The sequence below is a fragment of the Perna viridis genome, chromosome 1 (genome assembly GCF_037379345.1).
Source record: "Perna viridis isolate PV_CMFRI_1.1 ecotype Kerala chromosome 1, ASM3737934v1, whole genome shotgun sequence".
In the NCBI taxonomy this organism is placed as follows: domain Eukaryota; kingdom Metazoa; phylum Mollusca; class Bivalvia; order Mytilida; family Mytilidae; genus Perna; species Perna viridis.
The window spans coordinates 63,121,430-63,148,841 of NC_142445.1; the positions used below are offsets into that span (position 1 = coordinate 63,121,430).

The 27,412-nt window shown below is 33.0% G+C and overlaps 1 protein-coding gene across 3 annotated transcripts in view; it reads left to right on the forward strand.

Annotated features, from left to right (window-relative positions):
* Nucleotides 1–967: 967 nt before the first annotated feature.
* LOC148629795 (uncharacterized) overlaps nucleotides 968–27,412 on the forward strand; it is a 61,145-nt gene continuing 34,700 nt past the window's right edge. Inside the window, exons 1-3 of one of the 3 annotated variants that reach the window (XM_088557212.1) lie at nucleotides 968–1,094; nucleotides 7,869–7,988; nucleotides 17,518–17,838. In XM_088557212.1, coding sequence (XP_088413338.1) covers nucleotides 1,069–1,094; nucleotides 7,869–7,988; nucleotides 17,518–17,838 — 467 coding nt within the window. In that variant the 5' untranslated portion in view covers nucleotides 968–1,068. Of the gene's footprint in view, nucleotides 1,095–7,853; nucleotides 7,989–17,517; nucleotides 17,839–27,412 lie in introns of all 3 variants that reach the window. The other 2 variants (XR_015917659.1, XM_088557203.1) reach the window with 2 other exon arrangements.

Sequence of the window (27,412 nt, forward strand, 5' to 3'; positions counted from 1 at the left end):
GGGTTAATGACTCTTTATACCACCAAAATGGTGTTATACAATCTAATATTCGAGATAAGTTTCATGTTGTTTTTATGTGTGTCTGTATGTCCCTTTTCTGGTTTCTTTTTTGTTTTTGTCATTATTTTGTCTTGTTTTTGTTTTTGTTTTTAAAGCCAGATACTTATCATAGGTCTCTAGAGCCATCGATCATGTTAAACTTTTATTATACTGCAAAATATTACGGAAGAGTTGTTGTAAATGCAAGCTAAACTCTTATACCGGTAAAAGAAAGGCAGTGGCATAGACAGGACCAAATCAACATGGAAGCCTTTCGTAGTGCAGAAAAGGGGGATTTAGATTGATTTCTGTTGCATGTATGTTGAAGCACGCCACTGAAAGGATAGATATACAATGCTCCTGAAGTATAGGACATTTCTTTAGATGTTTCTTTAGTAGTGACCAAATCTAATATAGAGTAAGCCAAGTACAAATTCGATCAATAACACAATCAGCAAATGCTTGCCTCCAGGTGATGAATAAGCAATATGTTGGGATCCCAAAATTGAGTGGCACAACTAACTTTAAACCACTAAAAGCATATGATCATCATAAAGGCTTTCTTACACTATAACGAACTGAGCGAATTGAAAAAATAGATTTTTTTTGTCGCATGAACATGACGAAACGTTTGTTATACTCGCATCTAAACTGTAGTTTTTATAAATATAAACGTTTGAAAATGAAATTTTTGTGTCTTGTCTCCTTTAAGTGTAATGAAGAAGCTTTTACCGAACGCGCCAAACAGGAATGAACATGAAAGCGAATATAGATAATTCCCCAAAAGTACTGTATAACATATAGCTAACGATATGAACGTACCGAAAACTAGCAGTTCCTTAACGAATGGAACTGAGTGACACCGGTTATGTGCTTTAGGTTTTAACTTCTTCTTTTTTCAGACCAATTAATTTTAGTACGCTATTGCTGATTGGTTTATTTTGTCACATGAACATTTACGCCGCCATTTTAATTTAGTTTGGCGAATTTTCTTCCAAAACCTATGATTTTCTTTTAAAGGGGAAATAAATGGATGAAACACGTTCATCAAACAGGTAGAAAAGCCCGTTAATTTTCCTCAGTGTAACCTAAAAAGCAGTTACTGTGCATAGTCAATCCAAACTTTCCATTTTATTAGACATTTTCTTTGTTTATGTTTCCCGTCTGTTCAAAACACTGCACTGGGAGTTCGCTTTTTAAAATATGACTATTCTACTACAATCATACTTCTTTTAACTATATGAAGACAGTCAAGGTAAAATTGTCTTGAAAGTGTCTTTAGTGACTGAAAGTCTATTATGAATATGATGAGCAGTTCTACGTTCTATGAAATCGGCAGCATGTTAGTAAAATATTTACCACTTAGAACATTTTATACAGTTTCTTCGCCTTAACATGGGAGAAGGTGACTAAATTGAAGAAAAACAAATGACCTACCTGATGAAAAAATCTAGCAATCCTGGAAATCCTATGTAAAAACAGTTAAAATGAACTTCACATATGATATGCAGTGATTTAGCTAGCGCTCGTCATTTTCGCCATTTACGAAAGGATTTCCTAAATGACGAAAATGTTTTAGATTGTTTTCGTCACTTAAAATTTGAGAAGTGTATTAAAAAAAATTCCATTCAAAAAGTATTTCAGATAAATTTTCGTCACCTTAAATAAAAATATTGTTAAAAACTATCAATCGAAAGTTAACATCATTTCACCTGGCCTTACGCTCTGACAAGTTTATGACCCCAAGCTTGCTAATTACCTGGTCAACCAGGTGTGAAATACATTCTGTTGTTGTTAACCTGGCATCCCTGATATGTGCATCATTAATAATCCTTAAAAATAATAATTTATCAATTGTTTGATCATTAGGACCACAAAAGGTAATCCCAGAGTTCTCTCTCAACTTCAGTTGTTGTTTTGACTGCCGAAAAAAGCCTTGAGTTGACGAGACATTTCTGCTTTTAAGTACGTTTAAAATGTAACATATATATATCCTTATTTTAAGGGTTAGTCGTGTTTAACGATTTCAATCTTTAATGGATACCAACCGATTTTACTCCCATATAAAAACAAACCCTTCATGAACCTCGCAACATCTATAGCTATTTTTTTTTTTAGAAATTTAAATGCACACAAAAACAATGTCTCCGATGTGTGACTGGTCATCTCATGGATTTCAATTAATTTTAATGCAATAGCGGACAGTTAGGAAGTATTAATCAATGATTAATATTTATTTTACGATTCTCTTTTCTTCTTGAAACGAAATCACAATATCACGAACGTCTTCAATTCTACTCATGATCTGAGGTCACACAAAAATTACTACCCAGCAGTAAGATATCATGCAGCAACCGCTTACAGAGTGCAACATTCTACAGTTGACTATGCCAATGTGGCCAACGTCCTTTCTGTCGGTCTAGTTTCTGCGTTACCTTCTGGTGACTGAGAGGGGATTTAGTAGGTACTATCTGATCAAGACCTATCTTAGGAACAGGCTCGAGGTTTCATCAATCAATAGCATTCTCTTCTAAAGATCTGTCTACACCCTTCTGATTTGAGGAGTTTTAGGTTGAAGAGGGCTTTTGAGGTGTGGTGTTTGGCAAAGGACAGGAGGATTTTCACTTATTAGTTGAGTGTCAGGTCATACCATAATAGTAGCTAATGTCAAATAGTAGCAATTTTTAGACTGAATGCATCAAAGCTTTGTCATGATGTAAAAAACAATTCTATTTTACTATTTTTCTAATAGTAACTATTTTATTTTATTAAGTAACACATGTTTTCTTATAGAAAATAATAGTTATTTTGTTGTAACATTTATTGTATTTATTGTTATGCCTGTATCTGTAAACTTAAAATGAATATATCAAGAGTGTTTATGTCTTAAGTTTATGATACTATTGACTATTTACAAAATTCTGCTGCCCATAATATTTTATTCATGCTGTACGCAAAAGTGACTAAAGCCCTAAAAATCCTAGCTAAAACCCTGCATATGGTTTTCAGCATTTTGAATAGGTATATTCGGTTGATTGAATTACAGATTTTAATTTGAGAAATTAACCAACAAATTGCCATTACCAACTTCAAGTTCTTATTGTCCAAAATATATTGTATTCTGTAAAGTTAATGACCTGATTTAGAATGGTTGGTCACTTTGATAACAGTCTTTATTATAAATGTTTTCTAGGATTTAACAAAAATTAGAATTTTTATCGCAAAATTTCCAGTAGATTTAACTTCTTGCATGTAAATAAAAAACTTTAAATATTATAAAACACATGTTTAGCTTATCAACATTTGCAGTGACTTTAAACATGTCAGATGCTAGAGGCTAAGATGGCACTAGGTCAGAAAATAGCTTACCAGACAACCTCTAGCACTGCTGGAGTTCAAAGTAACAAACAATGTATACTCTGTTCCCACTATATCATGGGTCCTGCTGTATTGCTAGAACAGGAACACTGGACAATGCACATTGTCAGTATATGTTATGTTTGAACTAGGAACCAAGTGTAAACACATGTAATTTGGCCAAATAAAAAAAAATATATGTTTCTGGTTTTCTTACCTGTTCCATTTTTGTGGGTTTTCTAGCATTATGATTGTCATTTTGTTCTAAGCACTAATAAACATAAGATTCTGGCTCCATTTACTTGAGCAGTCAAGGTAAAAAAATTAGGTAAAGAAAAAAGTAATACCTACTTACAAAATGTACATTTTTCCCCTTTTTTTAAGCATGAAACCTGAAAGAAATACATATCTTTTTTGCCTTAACAAGTTTTTTTAAGGACGGGAAAATTTGGAACAGATTCCAATTTTTTACATGATTTTCACCCATTTTTCAAATTTTGCTCTATGGTCATGGTAGTAATATTGGTTTCAAGTTGAATGTAAATGAAAATGAAATTCAGCTAAAAAAATTATGATGATCCAAAGACCAATTTTTATGGGTAGGTATGGGAAACAAACTTAAATTGATTTGGCCTTACAATAAGTTATTGACTTCTGACAAAAGAAAAAAAAAACACTTTACAGACATCGTTTTTTTCTCAGTCTATATGAAACAATTAACTACAGTGAGATCCCAATATATTGACTATATCACAGGTCATACTGTATGGCGGCATTGCTAGAACAAGAACATGGAAGATGCACATTTTCATTATTAATGTAGTTGTGCTGGAACTACATCTGTGGGCTAAACGTAAATCTTGAAACCACATATTTAACTAGTTTCCCATTTTCATATTTTTGTATGATCTTGTTCAGAAAATTGCTGTCATTTTGAATGAAATTAAGATCATCAAGTTATGACAACACGTAGAAAAATTGAAGTGCATCCCTGAATATTGCCATTATACGATTTTTTGTAGAAATAATGTGTGAAAGAAATAAGTTTAGTGAATTTCCGTTTCAATGCAGTGGATGCAAGTAGGACATATTTTAAGCACATAAATTTCCCTCACCTTTTTGCAAGCAATAATTGAGTGTTAAAGATGTTGCATCAGAAAAATAAGTTTAATGTAAGTGTTCTAGCTGGGATTTGAAAATAGAGGGGTGCAGGGAATAGGGCACTTTAACATGTAGCATAGGAGTTTCTGACCTCTGTATGTTACATTATGTGCTCACCTTTATTTTATTTTTATGTTACTTGAGTATAGGGTTTGTTAGCCTTGTTCGAGTTTTAGTTCCCTTTCAGAATTTCTGATGTAGAGCATACATTTGTATTGAAGTCTGATCTGCATTTTATTGTATATTTCTGAGAAATCTAAACACTGCATCATAATGCAAATTTTTCTATTTTATGCTTTTCTTAACAACATTTATTTCTTGTAGAACTAGATACAGGTAGTTGTAATTTTTAGCTCACCTTGCCAAAGGCCTTGTGACCTATTGCCATCACTTGGCATTCGTCTTCATTAACAATTATGTAAAGCGCTTCTTCACGGAAACTACTCAGCCAATTAGAACTTAATATGAATGTTCATTAGGCTATCCTGCATAGAACTGACGTGGGGATTTATGATTTGTCAAAGAACATGGCCGCCGTTACTAAAAATAGAACATAGGGGTCAGACAGTCGTTTTTCGCATGTATCTCCTAAACCATTAGGTTTAGCTGAATTCTGACGGGTAAAAGTATTTAGCATGATGAGATCTATCTCTGGTCAAATTTTGGTTTTAATCCGTTAAGCCATGTTGGAGTTATTGCCCTTTTTCAACGATTTTTTTTATTTTTAATGTTATTTCTTTCAAAAATCTCCTCTGACACTACTTGACCAATTGAAACCAAACTTTGTATGAATGTTCCTTGTGGTATACTGCATAGAACTGATGTGGGGATTTTCAATTTGTCGAAAAAACATGGCTGCAATTACTAAAAATAAAACATAGGGGTCAGACAGTAGTTTTTCACAGGTATCTCCAAAACCGTTAGATTTATCCAAATTCTTTCAGTAGCCAAAATGATCCATATTATTAGGACTTCAAAAGTCTTCAGACTCCTTGTAAGAGTTCTTGCCCTTGAAAGGGGAAAAATAATTTTTTTTAATAGTTTTCAGTCAATATCTTGAAAACTATGATAGATTAAAAGAAACTTCAATTGTTGAAAAGATCTTGTGATAGTCCTACCAAAGACTTCCTGAGTCAAAATTGTTGGACAACTTCTTGTTAAATTTATTGCCTTTGAAAGGCAGAATTCAACAAGGTGAGCGATTCAGGCTCCTGGTGTCAGTTTCACAAAAAGTCTTAAGTGTAAAATTGATCGTAAGTAATGACGTCATAAACTAAAATAGCATTGTGACGTAATGATTTACGATCAATTTCACACTTACGACTTTTTGTTAAACCGACGCCCAGGAGCCTTTTGTTTTTTCAAACAATCAATGAAATTACTGCACAAATAGGAGAGAAGGAAATGTCTTGTGAGGAAAAAATCATTAATCTTCGTTAAGATCAAGGTTATAGACTAAGAATGAAACCTGGCTTCAACAAAAGTCATCATATTTAATCTGTTTAATATTCGTTGTTCCAAATTGAAGAAAATATATAGGCCAGCATGCTGTTGCGTATTGTATTGTCACTCTTGTTTCACGATATGTATTGTGAGGTAGATGTATTGTTGTAGCCCTACTATTTGTGTAAGGTGACCATTTGATACTAATATATTTTGGATTTTACATTTTTGAGTAATTGGACTTGATTTATACAGATATGGGCGAATTTCCCAGTTTTGGAGTTTAATTCAAAAATGTTTCGACCACATTCCAAAATTTAGGTTGTATCAAGCTTGAACTTAGTAAGATGTGTCTATGTTTGCCTGATCTATTCAGGGTCAGACTTCTGCAGGCATATCTAGCTGTTCTCTTCGAAGCATTTTGTTATTTTCATGGTTGCCGTAACCACTTATATGCTTTCAAATGCAACAACAAAAAAAATACAGTTGTATACACATGAATATCTCTTTATTGTTGCCAATGGGTATGATATTCTTAAAGTAAATCATGTATTAAGAATACATGGATTCAGCATGAACAGGTGCTAGGGTGAACAAGATTCAGACAGAAGATATATAGTGAAATAACTTACATGTACATGTACTTTTAATAGGCTGTGGAGAACCCTTGAAACAACACTTATGACCCAAGTTCCTTGACATACATTGTACCCCTGCATTGTCTTCATGACAGTTTCATAGTAGAAGATATACATGTACATAGATACAAAATAAAATGTAGGAGAGTGTACAAACTTTGTGCATGCAAATACACATGTACAGTGTATATATATTCATCTTGAGAAGTATATTGTACAGTGACTGTTTTGAGTTATTCAAGTTCATGTACATGTAGACTACCATGAGCAGATACAATGTATGTACAATCATTTTCTTCCTATAGAAATACAAGGTTTGAAATACAGCACAGTATACATGTACTTTTTTACCTGTATTATAGGTGACATCCATATTTTTTTTTAAAGATTTCTATGCAACTGGGCATTACCTGTGCAATAGGTGTACAAATGTAATAATATGATCCAATCAAGAGAGCACAATTTACTGCCATTTCATTGCAGAATAAAAACAATATTAGGATATTGTTGAAAAGTTCAGGCTGTATGTGTAATTTGCATGGTTACTAAGTCTTGTGCACATTCAGGCTGTTTTTTTTTTTTGACAATAACTTAATATTATGTATATAACCCATCATGCATTTATAGTTTCAAATTGTTATGTCACAAAAAAGTGAAAAAAATCATATTAGTATTCTTACCCTGAAACCTTACCCATAAAACAGAGACATAAATCAAGACATAACAATTCATTGTAAAAATCGTAGTAAACAACGTTGAAAAAAACGTACCTTTTTCTTTGAATGCAGTATACACATATATATGTATATACTTGAGTTAAATTTCATTCAGAAGTTTGCTATCTGGTGTTATATGCATATCAAAATGAAGTACATGTACGTGTAGTGGTGTACTATAAATCATTTCATAATCTTAATGTCAGTGATATTTGTATGGCTATAATTACTTCCACTCTCCCAAAGAATGTTTCCAAAAATTGGCTTTATTTTTTAAAGTGTGTAAAATGGCCCCAACTTTGGGAGGTACTAGCACTACATTTAAAAGGCCAAAATCTTGTGCAATGAGAAAGTTTACACACGTGTACATTTACTTATGGCACATAGTTCAAAGTTCCCTGATTTCCCGAAATCATACATGTATATGAACAATTTTGAAAGAAATGAACAAAATCTGTGAATGTTCACATCTTAATCCAGTTCTGCCTACTTATTGTAGTATTTTGCATCACAGATCTAAACGACAAAAACCTCCTGAAGATGGCTTTTGGGAATGCAGTGTATGTACGTACAGAAACTCACCAGAGGCTTACAAGTGTGATATGTGTGATATTCGCAAAGGAACATCTACAAGGTATTATTTCCTAGCCAGTACTTATAGAGTATATTAGAATATTTTTATGAGACCAAATTACGGCTTTCAAGGGGCAAAGACGATGCAATTATAATTTTACATAAATAATACATACTAATATGTGATAAGTGAAACCTGAAACATTCTCAAAGAAACTTGTATTCATACCTTCTTTCAATTTGTAAGTCCTGATTCCAATATGTTAAAATCTTCCTGATGTATGGTTAGGATCGTCCTAATGTACACTTCAAATGGTTATTTTCCAAAATGTCTCTTAGGTCGAATTTTTAGCATATGTAATGTAAGACCAATAATGTCATTTCCTTAAACATTGGGGTGCCATTATACTGTTGAATGGTTGGCCATCCCTATCTTGGAAAAATTATTTGATTTGTGATTTAAGTAGCAGATTTTGTAAAAAGACTGGAGATGATTCATGCATGTCAAAAAACAACCAATTCAGTTTTATTTCTTATTCAGAAAATGTTATAAGACCACATAACCAGTCTTAGTTTTAAGCTTACCTGGCCTTTCTCATCACTTGGTGTCCATTTAAGTCATCTGTCGTCCATCATTAACTTTTCTTTAAAAATCTTCTGCTCTGAAACCACTGAACATAATTTAATAAATTTGGTGACAATCATCCTTGGCATATATACTCCCATAATTGTATCTGTTATGGTCCCTTGCCAAAAAATATGACTGCTGTTACTAAAAATATAATATAGGGGTATCACCACATACTTTTGTTTATATCTCAAAAACCATGACAGAAGAAATCTGAGACATCCAAGCCTCTTTGGCTAGAAGAAATCATTTTACCTATTTTTGAGTTACTGCCCTTTTTAACTCACCTGGCTAAAGTTCATGTGAGCTATTGCCATCACTTGGTGTCTGTAGTCGTCGTTAGCAATTTTTCAAAACTTTTCTTCTCTGACACTACTTGTCTTGACCAATTGGAACCAAACTTGGTATGAATGTTCGTCAGGGTGTCCTGCAGAAAACTGATGTGGTGATTTTTTATCCTTCAAAAAGACATGGCTGTCGTTATTAAAAATAGAACAAAGGGGTCAGACAGAAGTATTTCGCATATATACCCAAAAGCGTTAGGTTTAGCCATGTAATGTGGGTGAAAGTGTTCAGCATGATGAGATCAATTTGTGGTCAAATTTTCATTGTAATCTGGTAAGTCATGTTCGAGTTATTGCCCTTTTTCAACGTATTTTTGCTATTTTTAATGTTATTTCTTTAAAATGTTTCTCCTATGACACTACTTGACCAATTGGAACCAAACTTGGTATGAATGGTATCCTGCCTAGAATTGGTGTGGGGATTTTTGATCTGTTAAAAAACATGGCTGCCGTTACTATAAATTGAAAATAGGATTCAGACAGGAGTTTTTTTGCATATTATATCTCCAGAACTATTAGGTTTAGCCAAATTCTTTCAATTGCTGGAATGGTCCTTATTATAAGGCCTAGAAAAGTCTCCAGGAATGAAAGTTGTCAGACAACTCCTTGTAATGTTATTGCCCTTGAAAGGTGAAAAATAATGCTTTTTTTTTTAAGTTTTCAGCCAATATCTTGAAAATTATAATAGATAGAAAGAAACTTTCAATTGCTGAAATGATCCTAATGATAAGTCCTTCCAGTCTTCTTGAGTCAAAATTGTAGGACAACTCCAAATTTAACCAGGTGAGTGATTCAGGTTCCTGGGAGCCTCTTGTTCATGCTTTTTCTTTCAAAAATCTTCACCTTTGACACTACTTGACCAATTGGAACCAAACTTGGTTTGAATTTTCGTCAGGGTATCCTGCATAGAACTAATAGTGGGATTTTGTATCCGTAAAAAAAAACATGGCTGCCGTTGAAAATAGAACAAAGGGGTCAGACAGTAGTATTTTGCATATATCTCCAAAACCATTAGGTTTAGCTAATTCTGATGTGGGATTTAAGTGTTCAGCATAATGAGATCTACATGTGTATGTGTTAAAATTTTTGTTTTAATCTGTTTAGCCATGTTTGAGATATTACCTTTTTCCAAAGTTTTTTTTGCCATTTTTAATATTTCTTTCAATTATCTTCTCCCCTGACACCACTTGACTGATTGGAGCCAAATTTGGGATGAATGTTTTTTAGTGTATTTTTCATAAAACTATAGAAGGAGTTTTTGATCCATGGAAAAACATAGCTGCTGTTACAAAAAGCAGATCAAAGGGTCAGTCAGAAGTTACCTCATATATCTCCAAAACTGTTAGGTTTAGCCAAATTCTTTCAACTGCTGAAATGATCCTTATTATAAGGCCTAAAAAGTTTATACAGGATCAAAGTTTTCAAATGAATCCCTTCAAGAGTTATTGCCCTTGAAAGGTGAAAAATGGCATTTTTTTAAACAGTTTGTAGCCAATATCTTGAAAACTATGATAGAAAAAAATTTTCAATTGCTGAAATGATTTTTAAGATAAAGCCTACTGTACCTGTATATAATGATGTTTTTGGACCAGCTACAGCCTGTCCTATGGTATGAGGGTTTCCTCCTTGTTCATTAAAGACCAATGGGTAGCCTTGGGCTGACATTTTCATCCCGGTTTGGTTGTTGTCTCTTTGACATATTCACCATACCTATTCTCATTATGGATAAAAAAAAACTTTCAGCTGGTGAAATGATCCTTCTGTTAAGGCCTAAGAGTCTCCATTGGGTCAAAGTTGTAGGACGACTCTTTGTTAGAATTATTTGCCCTTGGAAGAATTGAAAAATCTTCAGTATAATGATATCTGTCTTTGGTGCTAATTTCAGAAAAATCTGTTTATCTTTCATGGAGTGATATCCCCCTGAATATTTACTTTTGACAATTTTTCTTGTTTTTTCATGTTGTCAAGAAAACCGAAGTTGCAGAATTAAAAATATTTTTCACTAATATTTTGATTACAAAATGAAGAGTTGAATATGGCAATACTTTTCCCTGGCTGTCCTTTGTCCCTGGATTACACTCCTTTGATTTCTGCCAGAATCATTGTTCCCTTAACTACTCTTTCATTACTGAAGAGGTGAGCAATTCAGGCTCTTCTGAGCCTCTTGTTTAAGGCACCATCCATTATTATATTGAGAGGAGTAAGGGGGCATGGATTATTTTGGGAAAAAAATAATATTATTTCAAATGTGAGAAAATTTAACCTGCAATAGACAAAAAAAATTATTTCCTCCATTATTTAAAAATGTAGATACTCAGATAATTTTTTTTTAACTACAGCTGCTGTTGAAATAAATAAATTATTTTCACAATTGCTCAAACAAATTTCTATCTCGACATAAAAAACCCAAGCCCTCCTTAAAAAAAATGGTCTGTACTTAAGTTTGTATGATGTAAAGTACAGAAGGAGTGTTTTAAGTGCCGGTAAGTATATGTACAAGTAGTATGTAACATGTTAATAGAATAATCATCACTTGCAGGAGCTGTTCCCACACAATATTTACTGTGTATTTTGAAACAAGTGCAGTGTTTAATGTTATATCAATGACTGAAGTCTTATAAGTTGCTAATCATCAAATATTCTATGCAGCTGATTTTTGCTTGCTGTCAACATCCAATATGACATGAATGCAATATGCTGTAAAATCAGGTGACTTCTGCTAGAATCTTGGTTCCTGTGATATGATTACTCTTTTGTAAGCATGATGATCCAAATGTTTTTTGATCAGAACAACTGGTTACCAGGAAGCACCGGTAATATTTTCATTCCACAAAATTCTGTCAAATTTTAATTGGGTCTAAAAAAATTCCCAACCCAGTTAGAACTATCAATTTTTTGGTCGTTCCCTCCACGAGACTCGAATTTGTTCCACTGTGACATCTATGGCAACACCGCCTGAACAAAGTCTTTTAACATTTTCCCCATTTGCGCTTATTCAATGGCATATCAAAAATGTAAATTTTTTAGTATTTATACCCCTGTTCCGAAGGTGTATGCTGTTTTACCTTTGTTATGTGTTTCCGCATTTCTGTAACAATTTTTTCCATTATAGTATTCTTGGCAACTACTCATCACAACAGCTTGAAAATTTAGCACATTCTTCCAGTAGGTATGTCGTACATTGGTAGCCATTTTCAGAAAGCTGCTTCCTGTTTACAGAGGAATTGGTCAATGGCTTATTCTACAAACTTAAAAACTGTACCCAATTATTTATTATGGTGGTTTTATGGTCTGTACTTTTACGAAAAAAAAAAAACATTCTTTAGTTAAAATAATAGGATTAAGCTGTATTTTTTAACACAGCAGCAAAAAATGTGGGGCCTGTTTAATGGTGTGGCGCTGTTGTCCTCTTTGCCCACATTAGACACTTGGTTTTCGTGTGATAACTTGAATATTGGTCGATCTTAATTTTTTAAACCAAGTTTCAAACAACTAAATGATATTGATATTGGGGTTTATGGCCACAAGGGTTCAAACACAAGCATTTCAATGAATTTTAACTAGATGAATCCAGTCAAAGCATAGGTATGTCTATAATTATTATTCTACAATATTCTGTACCACAATTGTCACACTCGTTTTGGGGGTTAAGACTTGATCATTGTAGAAATTAGGGACCATGTAGAGGGTAGGGGCAGAAACAAGCATTTTCCCTATGTCCAGACAAAAAAACTTGAGTAAAAGTGAATGGATCTCTTTGAGAATTTGCAAGGTGACATATCACAAAAGGAAGACTGGGATTGATTTTTTTAGGTTGTGATTTGTGAATAAAGGGCCACATAGAGGCCAGAAACCAGTATTTTTTTTTCTGATTTCTTGATAATAATTTAAGTAAAAGTCACTTTGACATTGTACTACAAGATGCCAAATTCCAAAAGCAAGGTTGGGATTGATTTTTGGAAGTTTCAACTGGAACCATTTAGGAAGAAGGAGTCAAAAAGTGACCACTTTTGTTCTAGTCAAATTCTTATCCTGTGTCAAATATCTGATCATAATCAAAATTCAAAGCTGTATTGAGTTTGAATGGTTCAGGGTTCAACATCTGCAAGTGTATCAAGCTGTGCCTTGCAATGCATTTTGTTAAAAAAAGGATGAAGGTCAAGATTGTGCATGTTCCACCGTATCTTGAAAACACTTGGTTTGGTTTGCTTTAAACTTTACATTGTTGTTTTGTTATTAAAAGACAAATTTGTTTATTAAAACAGTTTGAAACTTGTTCCATTCAGTCACTGCATGTATGATCTAACAATACTCCATTCTAATTTCTACCTTTTTATCACCCAATCAGATTTCATCTGCCATTGTTTGAAAGCATTAATCAAAGGGAAAAACCTGAAAATTCTGAAAATGTCATCTGAACAGAAAGTAGAATGGAGTGTTGTTAGATCCTGCATGCAATGACTGGATGAAACAATTGGTACATGTAGGTCTAATTTCTATTAGATCCTTATCTGAAAGCTTTTATATTTGACCAATTTGTTAACCTCCTCCACAATGAGCATATCATATATACTGTAGGTTTATAGTTTAGTCCTGGATTGACATCATTGTCTGGATAGACATCGTTGCCTTTATTAGCAGATCAAACTGGCATTATCATTTTGCATAAGTGAACTTTGTCCCACTAATGATCATAAAGATAAATATGTTTTTTAAAACATGTTTTGCTGTTAGAGCAACTTTTAAAAAGTTCATTTTAATTGCTCTGTAGAGAAAAGAATAGAAATGGTGAAACAATAAATAAACCAGCGTATGACCTACATGTAAATACAAAATATGTACTTTCAAGAGATCACCAAAAGAGTACTGTGACTTAGTTTGTGGACACAATCTTGGAAACGGCTTAACAGGTCTTGTTTAAATTTTGTATAATTGTTAGTCACCACATGCAGTTGATCACATTGAAACCTCTATTTGATTTAACAAATTTTACAGGAGTTATTTGACTTTGTTGAATTTATATATGCTACACTATAGGAACTTTTTTTTTTACTCTACTTCTTGTAAATGGCTCAACATGTTTTGTTCAAATTTTGTAGGATTGTTTGTCACCATAGGTAGTTGATCATATTGTGCTGTATTGATTACTTTAAGGTACAACAATATGGTTTTCTATTATAAAGGGAAGTTGATGTATTTCTCTGTATTCATATATTAAAGGAGTGGATGTTGGTTTATATATCTATTTTCATTTAAAGATTAATAGACACTTTGACATACTTTAAGTGTAATTTAATTGTAGATAAATACTGCTGAGTTTTATTTTATTAAGGAGTGACGGATTTAGTTTCTTGATAGTACTATGTTTACACGGTATCTTACTGAAACTGAATGAAAAACTTCCATGTGAAGATAGCGGAAACAAAATTTGCATAGCTAAAGGAAGCTAATGACCCACCACTTGTGTGTCATACACATTACACTAAGATGTGGTGAAAATGGATTCCACTATAGAGGAATCTATGGTTTATCATTGTTGATTCATGTCATAGGTCAGTAGTTTGTGGTAATGTGAGACAGTTCGTTTGGTAAATATCTGCCACAGAAAGTGTTACTTATACAGTTCAGGTTCATGTGTTGCTCCATCACCATGTTCTTTTTTTTTAATTAATTATGTTAACACAGATGCTGTTAGATGTGTACTGAAAGTAAACAAGTGAAAAGGTGCAGTGCAAGTGTAGAATTGTACAAAAGTACATTTATGTGCAGGAACGATGTTTTGAACTAGTTCTTGTTTTGTATTCATGTATATATATAATAAAACACATTTGTTTAACTTAATACATTTGTATAGTCATTGATAAACAGGTTGTTCATATAACTGTGTTTAATATTTTAATAATTCCTTTACTGAACTGGCACTGTATTATCAACAGACTAAGTCTAAAAATGGATATTCACTCGGGGCCTTGAAGAATTTCTTTCAGTTCTCAATTACACTATTTAAGAACAAATTATTACATCAAATTTTAAAAGCCTGTGTTAAAATTAACTGTGTTTAGGCATGGTAACTAAAGGTTCATGTTTTAAATGTATACATCTATGTGTTCACCAACCGATGAAAAACTGTTGATTAAAAACACTTAATCATTGCTTTCTCCCAAGTTAACTGCAGTTAGTAACAAAATGATTTTTTTTAATTGGACACTGGAAATACAATGTGTCATTGTCAACTACTGCTCACAAATGTACATGTGTATCATTTTGTCATGTGAAGGCTGTATAATAGGTTTTGATAAGTACAGATGATACATGTACTGTACTCAATACTGAAAAACCTGTATTTGATTCCCAACAAAATTATGCTGCTTGTCATGTCTTATACTTGTATTTTTTGTGTGTATGGTAACCTTTTAAGCTAATTTGTATTTGTAATCTTAATCAAATAATATACTTATTAAGTCTGTCACATTTGAAGTAATTCATTCTAATATCAAACAGCAACACCCTAATACAATGTAGGTGCATTCATTTTAAAGTAAAACTTGGTTTGGAAATTTTTTATGTTTTAATCTATTGAAGATTTAGGGGCATTAGGTCATTATCATTGTCCAATAATGTCAGTTGTACATGTAATAGGACAGAAATAGTTTTAAACATAGTAATATACATATAAAAGTAAGTAATGTGGTATGATTGCCAATGGGACAGTAATCCACCCAAAGTCAAGCAAAGAACATTTAACTTCAACAGGTCAACACAATGTCTTCAATAACCTTAACCATAAAGCAAGCTGTAAAAGGCTCCAAAGTAACTGAAGTAAAACTATTCATAAAAGACAAAAATCAGCCTAATCTATAGAAAAAATGTAAAACAAATAACAATGAACATAAAGACAAGAACAACCACTGGACTATGGACAGACACATAAATTGTATTTTGTGTGTGGTAAGGTTAATCATAATTGTGAGCTCTCAACCCTCCTATAACCTGGGCTGTGGCAGGAAAATATCAAAATTAAAGGAACTATTAAAGTCTATTCAATTTAGATTTAACTTGTACGGGTAAATACCATAATGCCATTTCTCCTTATATTGGTTAGGAATGACTGGTCACTCACAAACTAGTCAAGAATGTTCAGTTTTCTGCTGCTTTAAAACAGAATTTCACTTTTTTATATACTCGTTAAAGACGGGATGTATTATGGTATACTGTTGTCCGTCATCAACGCTTTGGACAATAACTCAAGAACTGTTTCACTTTAAACTTTGGTGAATTGTTCATATCTATTGATGTAAGCTCCCTTTTGATTTTTGTAAATTTTAGATTTTTCATTTCTGTGTTACGAATTTTTTTCCTTAAAAAAGGGGGATTTTCAAGTTTTCGGACAATAACTCAAAAACACTTTCACCAACTTTTATGAAACTTGGTGAATTGTGCGTATCTATTGACATAAGTTCCCTTCCGATTTTTATAAATTTCAAATTTTTCATTTCTGTGTTATGAATTTTTTTACTGAAAAAAAGAGGGGATTTTCAAGTTTTCGGAAAATAACTCAAAAATACTTTCACCAACTTTAATGAAACTTTGGTGAATTGTTCACATCTATTGACATAAGCTCCCTTTCTGTTTTTGTAAATTTCAGATTTTTCGTTTCCGTGTTATGAAGTTTTACTCTTTCAAAAAGGCTGGAAACGGCCAAGGAAATTTTATTTGTTCAAAAATCGTTTAAAACAGATCATTTGTTATGATGATCGACTAATAAATATTAAAGGTACTTGGTAATCTTGTCTGAAAAGTGTGTTTTAAACAAGATAGAAATGTATGGGTGAAATCAAGACAGCAAACTTAATTAAAATTGAGGTAGCCTTGATAGTGCCAAATTTTTTGTGCATTTTTTATTAACCCTTTTTTTTTTTGAGGGGGGGAGGGTATTCACAGTATTTCTAGTTGTCAATTGCTGCTTCTTTGTTGGCTTTGTACAATCATGTCTGGTAACAGGCAAAATTTTTAAAGTGCCCACACTTTAAAATGGTCCTGTGCAGGTCCAGGTGTCAAAAGAATAGGCCTGCAGCAGCGCTAAGCTTGTCATAAAAGGTGACTAAATAGTGCTCAGAAACCTAGCCAGGGGCTAGGAACTCTGCCCACAGAGCAACTGGGATGTGTGCCCCAGGTGGTGGAATGGGGTACCTCTGGCTGCATGACATGCTGGGGTTGTCAGGCTATAATATGGATAACCTGACTGCAAACCATAGTGGTGCACCGTGTTGGGAAAGATGCCATGTTCCTTGCATGTTAAAGAATCCTGCTGTGGTATTCGATAGGAGAAGGAACCTTTGCACTCCGCCACAGGAGGCTAAATTGCCCGACCTTACCCATCCCTCCCTTTTTCTCGTGGCAATCAAAATTTGTCAACTCTATTATCCTTGTGTCCCATCCCGTTTTGCATTTCATCATTTCATGTTCATTTTATCATCCATTTCATGTTCATCGTCTGAATATAGCTGAAATATTGCTGCTCAGACGTTAAACCATCAATCAATCAGTCTTAAAAATGTAGTAAAAAAGTCACTTTATTTTAGTGCAATGTATGTAACATAGGTTTTCTTTCATTTCAGAAAGCCTCGTTTAAATTCCCAGCTTGTGGCTCAGCAGGCAGCTCAACAGTTTGTACCTGTAGCTCCAACTGCACCAAAAAGAGAAAGGAATTCTCTTGGTCTTGATTTTAATAGTGATTATGAATTCAGTGACAGCAGCAATCAAGGAAATAATTCTCACATGTTTGAAGAACCTTTAAATAAAAGTTTAAATGTTGCAAATTCTGCCGACATACCTGAAGTCTTGCCTGAAATTGTGAAACAAGAAAAGCCAGAAAAGCAAAAACAGGAGAAACATGAGAAGCTTGTCAAATCTGATAAGAAGCCAAGAAAAGTTAATAGGTAAGGTTGTAATACTTTTATGTTCATTAATTATTAGGTTTTTGTCTCTTAATTGGATTGTGATTTTATTTTTGCAATTTTGAGAAATACTCTGCAGAGCTTGCCGAAACTATGCAGACTTTTTGTATTGCGCTAGAACTCTAACAAATAGGCTTCTGGAACAGGTTTATGTTGCTACAAGATTGAAGTCATCACTACAGAAGTTTTATGGTCGTCATCATGAACTCATGGATCGTTATGGTGTATCCAATTGCATCTTGAAAACTGATTTATTCATCAGGTCATAGTTTTCCTTTCCTCATTTGTCTATCCCGGACTTTACTTTTTATGAGCAACTTGGTGGGTGTTTCTAGAAAAGCAGAGGACGCTTACCCTAGCGGGGCACCTGGTCCGTGCTTCCAGATTTTAGTGGAGTCCAAGTTGCTCATTTGCTTTTGTTACTTTATATGTATGATTTTAGTTACTTTATGTTCTTTGTTGTGTATGTCTGTTTTCCATGTCTGGTCTTTGTCCCTGGATTGCATTCTTTTGATTACCACTATAACCTTGGTTCCCTTGATTTCTCTTTCTGCAACAGTTATGTTGAAATTCTGAACAGAAATTTTAATTATTCTGATTTTTTTAGGTCAGTCTCATACATGTAGTTAGCAATAATAAAAAATTGTAATGATTCCTAAATTTAAAGTAATTTAAATAGGGATGTGCCAGTTTTGATTATCATATCAAACAAATACCAAATTTTTGCATTTTTATGTTAGTAAGGAGAATGTACACATGTATGGTAAGACCCATATTTGGCCTCCTGCATGACTGGAAATTAAAAATATGATAAGGGGACCTTTTTTCTGTTATTTTGACTGTTAAATGTATGGCTTAGCATATTCATCCACATTTGTAAGAATGTTATTTTTTAATGATTGAAAATTTGGAAATCAATGAATTTCTAATGCAATTTTTAAGTGTCTCTTCCAATTTGACCTAATTTTTTTCTAAATGCCCATTTTGATAGGAGTCCTTATTAATCAAGATACAATGTATCCCTGGGTCATTTTGGTGGAAGCCTTTGAAAATAACAATAGTGACATTGAAAGCTGGCATTTTTCTCCAATTTTGTTGTTTTGGCAAATTTAAGGCTTTCATAAAATGGACAACTGATGTAATTGTGAAAATTTAAAACTATTTTAAAATGAATTTATCATCCACTAAACAGTGCATATCACACTTTTGTTTTTCACTCAAATTTATCTTTTTCTTGAGTATGAAATGTACCTATCCTTTATAAGATTTGTTTAATACACCCTATAATTGTAATGTCCTTATCTGTCTGTCCTTCTGTAACAAATTTTTCAGTTTCTGTTAGAGGGAATGCTCTCTGATATTCAGTTTCTGTGAGAGGGAATGCTCTGATATTCAGTTTCTGTTAGAGGGAATGCTCTCTGATATTCAATTTCTGTTAGAGGGAATGCTCTCTGATATTCAATTTCTGTTAGAGGGAATGCTCTGATATTTAGTTTCTGTTAGAGGGAATGCTCTGATATTCAGTTTCTGTTAGAGGGAATGCTCTCTGATATTCAGTTTCTGTGAGAGGGAATGCTCTCTGATATTCAGTTTCTGTTAGAGGGAATGCTCTGATATTCAGTTTCTGTTAGAGGGAATGCTCTCTGATATTTAGTTTCTGTTAGAGGGAATGCTCTGATATTCAGTTTCTGTTAGAGGAAATGCTCTCTGATATTTAGTTTCTGTGAGAGGGAATGCTCTGATATTCAGTTTCTGTTAGAGGGAATGCTCTGATATTCAGTTTCTGTTAGAGGGAATGCTCTGATATTTAGTTTCTGTTAGAGGGAATGCTCTGATATTCAGTTTCTGTTAGAGGGAATGCTCTGATATTCAGTTTCTGTTAGAGGGAATGCTCTGATATTTAGTTTCTGTGAGAGGGAATGCTCTGATATTCAGTTTCTGTTAGAGGGAATGCTCTCTGATATTTAGTTTCTGTTAGAGGGAATGCTCTCTAATATTCAGTTTCTGTTAGAGGGAATGCTCTAATATTTAGTTTCTGTGAGAGGGAATGCTCTGATATTTAGTTTCTGTTAGAGGGAATGCTTTGAAATTCAGTTTCTGTTAGAGGGAATGCTCTGATATTTAGTTTATTGCTTTTGCATGTGATAATCTGTACTGTGTCATACCTTTTCAGGTTCTTTGCTTATCAACATGTATACCGTACGATTTATTCATTCTTTTTAAGTGACATACCATGGAAATTTTCTTAACAGATTTCTCTGCTTCTGTTGGAAAGAATGCTTAGATATTAATATCTATGGCTTGCACCTTGTCTCCCTTTTCCAGATTTAACAGATATTGTTTAGTGGGGGTTTTCTCAGCATGACAAACATGTAGCATGTAAGATCATGTTAATGTTTTTTCTATAGTAAATGTGTTTTTCGGCTTAATTTGTCCAGATATTACAGTGATTTTTCAACCCTGATGTTGGGTCAAGGCCCCATTCCCAACCAAAGATATATGATCTAGATTCCCCAAATTTCAGCTATGAATTCCCCAATTGTGACTTGGAAAAATGTATAACATCTTCTCAAGATTTGTACATGATTAAAATGGAGATTTGTAAGATGTACAGAATTCAATCTACTCTTCTTTATCAAATTTTTATATCTAAAGGTCACCTCGTCCACTTTTTGAATTAAAATAATTTGTTTCATCTTTGTTTTTTACAAAATCAAAAATGAAAATTTATTTTTGTTTACCCCCTGTTCTAGGGGGTTAAAGTAACAAAATATTGACCCGGGGTTTCGATATCATATGATATTTTAATTCTTTGGTCAATATTTCATGGGAGTCATAGTATCACGTGACACTGGTAAAAAACATGGCCACCCTTTCTTAATATAAAATATAACACAGGGGTCAGAGAGCAGCATTTTGCATATATCTAAAAATGGCAAGGCTTAGCCAAATGATGGGTAAAAGTATTCAGTATGATTAAATTTTTATGTGGCCATATTTTCAAAAAAATATGGTGACCCATGTTGGAGTTATTGCCCTTTGTGGACTTATTTTTTTTTGGTATTTTTATTTGCCTGTCAAAATTTTGACGAGACGTATGCAAATGTCTGTTGTAAATTTTAACTTTTTGAGTTACAGGACTTAGTAACTAAAATAGGGGTGTGAAATGTCAAGTTGTATCTCAGAAACGGTTTTTGATTATTGCCGAAAACTTTACACCCTTGTTAGTTAAATTAATCTAAAGATCTGTATACTTTTTAGTGAGTTTTTTTTCTAAGAATGGGTTTTTTTTTTTCACATTTGTTGTTGTTTGAGTAATTCAAAAGGTATGTTATTCCTTAAAAAAATGTGTATGGGTGGTTGGGTCACAAAAACCTTCTGTCTAGCCCTCCAATACTTTTATTGATGGAATAGTCCTTAGAAAGAACCAATATGGGGTATTTATTTAAGAGAAACATTATTCCATGAACACTGAAAATGCTGTAACAATTATTGTTTCTCTCTTCTATCAACTTTCTGTTTTATGGAGCTTTGAAAGACTTTGGTTCAGTTAGGGCAAAGTTTGGCCTCAAAAAGAAAGCGTACATGAAGAAATATTTTTGTTGTTTCTCCTGGTCTTTAATGTGTTTTATAGTTGATTTGATTGGTTTATGGTATTAATTTGAACATATACGGTCCAATGTGCCCTTCATACTTGGCTGAGATTGAGTAAATCTGTTTAAAAGGCTGGAAAACACCAAATTTTGTGCAGTTTCTCACTCTTCTAACAATGGCAACATGCATGTTGATTCTTGTGCTTCATATATTTTTTGTATAATTGTCTGTTACAACTCATGTAAAAATATCTTGAGTCAGCAGTTGTGTGGCCACTTCAATTCCACACAAAAACCATGTTAAAAATTGCAGAAATGTTTAAGTTAAAGGTTTTTGTAAAAGTTACATAAATGCATACTGTTATTTCTGAAATAACTTCATAAATTTCATCAAAAACATCTTATATTCAGTGTTTGCAACCATTTTACTATACTTCTACTACCTAGAAATCAACATTAATCACATTTTCAAAAATGCTCAAATTATGAGGCCAAAATGGGTCTTTACGGAACTTTCTCCTTTTCAGTTTATATAAAAACAAAATTTTCGTTGCCAAAATCTTTGCTCCCTTTATCAGAATTATTGCTCCAATTTGGTATTTTATGAAACATGTCTTAGGAATTCCTATAGAGCGAGAATAAGGAAGGAGTTTACATGTACATGTATATCTCAAAAACTGTAAGATTTAGCCAATTTCTGACATTAGTAAAAGTGTTCAGCATGATGTATTGCCCTTTTGGCCTACTTATACATACATTCTAAAAATAGAACATAGGGGTCAGATAGTAGTTTTTCGCATACATGTATATCTCCAAAACCGTTAGGTTTAGCTAAATGCTTTCAATAGCTGAAATGATCCTTATTATTAGCACTACAAAAGTCTTACGGGATAAAAGTTGATTACGGCTGCTTGTAAGTTATTGTCCTGGAAAGGGGAAAAAAGACGGGTTGTTTTGTTTTGTTTTGTTTTTTTTTTACTTTTTCAGCCAATATCTTGAAAACTATGATAGATAGAAACTATCAATTTTTGAAATGATCCTTATGATAAGTCCTACAAAAGTCTTCTTGAGTCAAAATTGTTGAACAACTTCTTGTTAAATGAATTGCCCTTGAAAGGCAAAATTCAACCAGGTGAGTGATTCAAGCTCCCAGGAGCCTCTTGTTTTTTGTTTTTAAATTACTTTTAAGATTCATCATTGTAATGGAAAAAAATGTTTCTATGAATTAACACATTTGGTGTAATCATGTAGTATATTCACATTAAACTTGCATTTGTTATGTAGGAATATTTATCCTTAGCCTTAAGAATTAATCCATTTGGTGTTGTACTCATTTACACATGAGCTGGGTCTTTATTATCTATTGTTGTCTTGCCTGCAATGAAAGTTGTGGAAGGCAAGACTTAGGTTTTGCTTTTCCCGGCGATGGCGGCGTCCACAAAACTAAACGTTCAGTTTTCTGATAAATGTAAACATGAACCCCTTATGCTAGGTCAATGATATTTGGTGTACAGATGCAATACAATCATTGCATCACAAATTCATGCCAATTTTACGCATATACCCCAGCACTCATGGTCTGTTAAAGTTCAGTATTAAGTTTCTGATAAGTTCATTACAATATGAACTCCTTATGCTGGGTCGATGATATTTGGTGTACAGATGCATTACCATCATTGCATAAAAAATTAATGCCAATTTTACGTATATAAACCTGCAGTCTAGTGCATTTTGTAGTGGTAACTCAAAAATGATAATTTTATGATATCATATTATTATACAAAATATGAAAGCAACTCAGATATTTAACAAACACATCATTGTATTGACAATATCAAACAGGCGAGACTTATCTCTGTGACAACAGTATTTTTTACTGAGCGTTAGCTGTAGCAACCCAACAGTGTCTACTTATTTTATACCAAGTGTTAGAAACTTCAAAATTTATTGCCCATTTTGCCTCCTTATATATTCATATTGCACAAATAGAATTTGAAATAAAGCAAGATGCACAAGTGGTGAACTAACCATTAGTAACTTTCTTTTTTTTAATATATATATATATAAAATTTACATGTAGTAACACTTCTAAGACATGTAGCTGTATAAATTAATTACACATCTGAGCTGGCAAATGTACATGTAGGAGTAAACTACATGTAGGTTGTATATTTACAATGAAGGTTAATTAGTAGGTCATTTACACCCATAATTTCACCGTTAACTTCTAAAGGACTTGTGTGACCGAATAAAAAATTGCAGTCATCTAAAGAGTCAGTGACATTATCTACCTACATATATCATCTGTTGACACTTGGTTTACCTTTTTTAACTAGAGTATAGCTGGTGAACCTTGATTAAAATTTGCAACAATTTGGTCTTAAGAGGGTGCACAAGCAATAATCAGGCAGTCGGTGACAAATGGCAAATTTGGTTTTCAAAAAGTTTTCAACTATTTCATATCACAAATGCATCCACTCTGAAAGTTGAATGTTGGTTTTTAATTGAATTACATAGAAAGCATTGGAATTCATTGAAAAAAGGAAGCCATGTTTGAGTTAATGCACTTTTCCAATGTTTTTAATGTTATTTCTTTCAAAAATCTCCTCACAAATTACTAAAGTAATCAGAACCAAACTTGGAATGAATGTTCCATAAAATTGTTCAGCATGATGAGATATATCTTTGGTTAATTTTTTGTTTAATATGTTAAGATGTGTAGGAGTTATTGCCCTTTGATTCCTATTTTTAATGTTATTTTTTTTCAAAAATCTTCTCCTCTGAAACTACCTGATCAATAAGGACCAAACTTGGTATGAGTGTTCCATGTGGTTTTCTGCATAGATTGGGAATATTTGTTCTGTAGCAAAAATGACGGCTGTTTCTAAAAAAAGAACAAACGTGTCAGTCAGAAGTTTTTGGCATATACATATATCTCCAAAACCATTAGATTAAGCCGAATTCTATGAATTGCTCAAGTGATCCTCATTATAAGGCCTGCAAAAGTCTGCATTGGGTCAAAGTTGTCAGTTGACTCCTTGTTAGAGTTATTGCCCTTGAAAGGTGAAAAATGGTGTTTTTTTTTAAACAGTTTTCAGCCAATATCTTGAAAACTATGATAGATAGAAAGAAACCTTCAATTTCTGACATGATCCTTATGATAAGGCCTACAAAAGTGTTCAGAGATCAAAGTTGTTGGAAAACTAATTGTTAGAGTTATTTTCATTAAAAGACTAAAAGTGATGTTTTTGCCATCACTTGGCATCTGTCGTCGTCATTAAAAACTTTTCATAACTCTTCTCCTCTGACACTCCTTGACCAATTGGAAACAAACTGTGTATGAATGTTCCTTGGTGTATCTTGCATAGAACTGAGGTGAGGATTTTTGATCTGTTGAAAAACATTGCCGCTGTTACTAAAAATAGAACATAAGGGGTCAGACATAGTTTTTTGCATATATCTCCAAAGCAGTTAGGTTTAACCAAAATTTGACAAGTGTTCATCATGATAAGATCTATCTGTGGTGAAATTTTCATTTTAATTTGTTAAGCCATGTTGGAGTTATTGCCCTTTTTCAATGTCTTTTTGCTATTTTAATGTTATTTCATTCAAGAATCTTCTCTGACACTACTTGACCAAGTTTTAATCCATTAAGGTCTCACTAACCACTTCTAATGTTTCCATTACTTTACATGTTAAACAAGTGATTTTCACTGTTTCACTGTGAATTTCCAGGACAAAGACACCTTAAAGTTGCATACCATTGCAAAGTTTGGAAAATAAGGCTTTCAAAATCATTACTCTAATGGTACGATGTTCGTAGAAATTCTTCACAAAATTTACTTGAATAAAAAATACTGAAAATCAACATTTTTATCTTTTCTGCTAACTGACAGCATGGAGGCAAATTACTCACACATGTAAACAATATTCATACACTTTCATAGTAAATTACATAAATGATTTTAAAGTACACATTCTCAGCTTTATTTTGACTACTTTCAATCAGAATACACACAAATAATGCACTTACAATGCATAGGTCTAGGTTCAGTGTGTATTTGGTACTACATAGGAGGAGGGGGGTGGCCATTTGACCCGGAAGTGGTTAGTGAGACCTAAGCCATATTGGAGTTATTGCCCTTTTTGATGATTTTTTTGCTATTTTTTATGTTATTTCTTTCGAAAATCTTCTCCTCTGACACTATTCGACCAATTGGATAGAACTGATGTGGGGATATTTGATCTGTCGAAATACATGGCTGCTGTTATTTAAAATATAACATAGGGGTCAGACAGTAGTTTTTTGCATATATCTCCACAACAGTTAGGTTTAAGCTAAGTTCTTTCAATGGCTGAAATGATCCTTATTATTAAGACTACAAAAGTCTTCAGGGATGAAAGTATTGTTACATGACTCCTTGTAAGAGTTATTGTCTTTTAAAGAGGAAAAAATTATGTTAGAAAGAAACTTTCAATTTTTGAAATGATCCTTATGATAAGTCCTACAAAAGTCTTCTTGAGTCAAAATTGTTGAACAACTTCTTGTTAAATTTATTGCCTTTGAAAGGCAAAATTTAACCAGGTGAGCGGTTCAGGCTCCTGGGAGCCTTTTGTTAGCAGTTTTCAGCCATTATCTTAAAAACCATATTAGATAAAGAGAAACTTTCATTTGATGAAATGATCCTCATGGTACATGTCCTACCAAAGTCTTCTTTGAGTCAAATATGTTTGACAACTCCTTGTTAGGAGTTATTGCCCTTTAAATGCACAAATTTAATTAGGTGAGTGATTCAGGCACCTGGTAGCCTCTTGTTATATAAAGTTCTTTCATTATTCATTGCTATTTTCAACATGCATTTCAATTTTTGTGAACAGTGGATTGATATTCGTGTTGTATAATGTTTTTTTTTTTTTTTTTTTTTGGGGGGGGGGGGGGGGGGGGGAAAGCCGGAGAGTGAAATTACAGAATTTATTTAACAGTGTGAATTATCAAAAAAAAAAATTTACATTTTGAACATTCGGTAAATCACTGCTATCTATTTAATAAACCAGTTTCCCTTATAGTAAATAGGTGTCATCTGTGCTGACAATGACATACGGATACTGACTGTGAAAGTTGTCCAAACCCAAGAGCCTCCTCAATGTGCAGGAAATATTGTTGACTGGGGGGAGAGCATTATTGTAATACCCATGCTGATTTTACTAGCAGAAGTTTAAATAAACTAATATAATAATGAATGACATTAAAAGTGGGAAAAAACAGAAATTGTTCTGTGTTTCCAATCAATGCAATCTGTTAGGCTGTTTGGTTTGTCAATTGAATGAGACATTGAAACATGAAAGTCATTTCTGCCTGATCCTTTGTTAGTGATTGCTTCAGTTTCATATTCAGGTAATAACCAACTTCAACAGATTATGTTTCAATTGGACTTTGTGTGATGGTTTCTACTGATAATTTGTTGAAAATTTTAAATGAAATCAAACCAGTATGCTATGCAGCTCCATCAGATGAGCGCTTTAAAACCAGACATTGATATAAGCCTGAAAAAAAAAACTGAAGTCAGAAAATTGAAGAAAAAAAACATTACAGTGTCAATAAAAACTTTTCAGTCAGGGGTAAAATAATGGGTTGTTTGGGCTATTGCAAACAACTTCGTATTGATTATGGCCTTAAAAAATCAGTTTAATTGTAAACACTAATGATGTCAGCAATGAGTACTACCAGTAAGTTAAAAAGAGAAATATACTATAAAAAGGAGTCTTGTGCTTCAAAATGATGAAAGTGCCCATGACTTGTTGCTCTAATCTTAAACCAGGTATTAAATATCACATGCATGTTAAAGTAAGTCTAGGGCAGTTATAGCACCATAGTAAACAAATATGTAATCAATATGAGCATCTATAATCAAATTATTAACACATGTTTTCTAAATCTTTCAAACCAAAAGTCTGTCAGATGC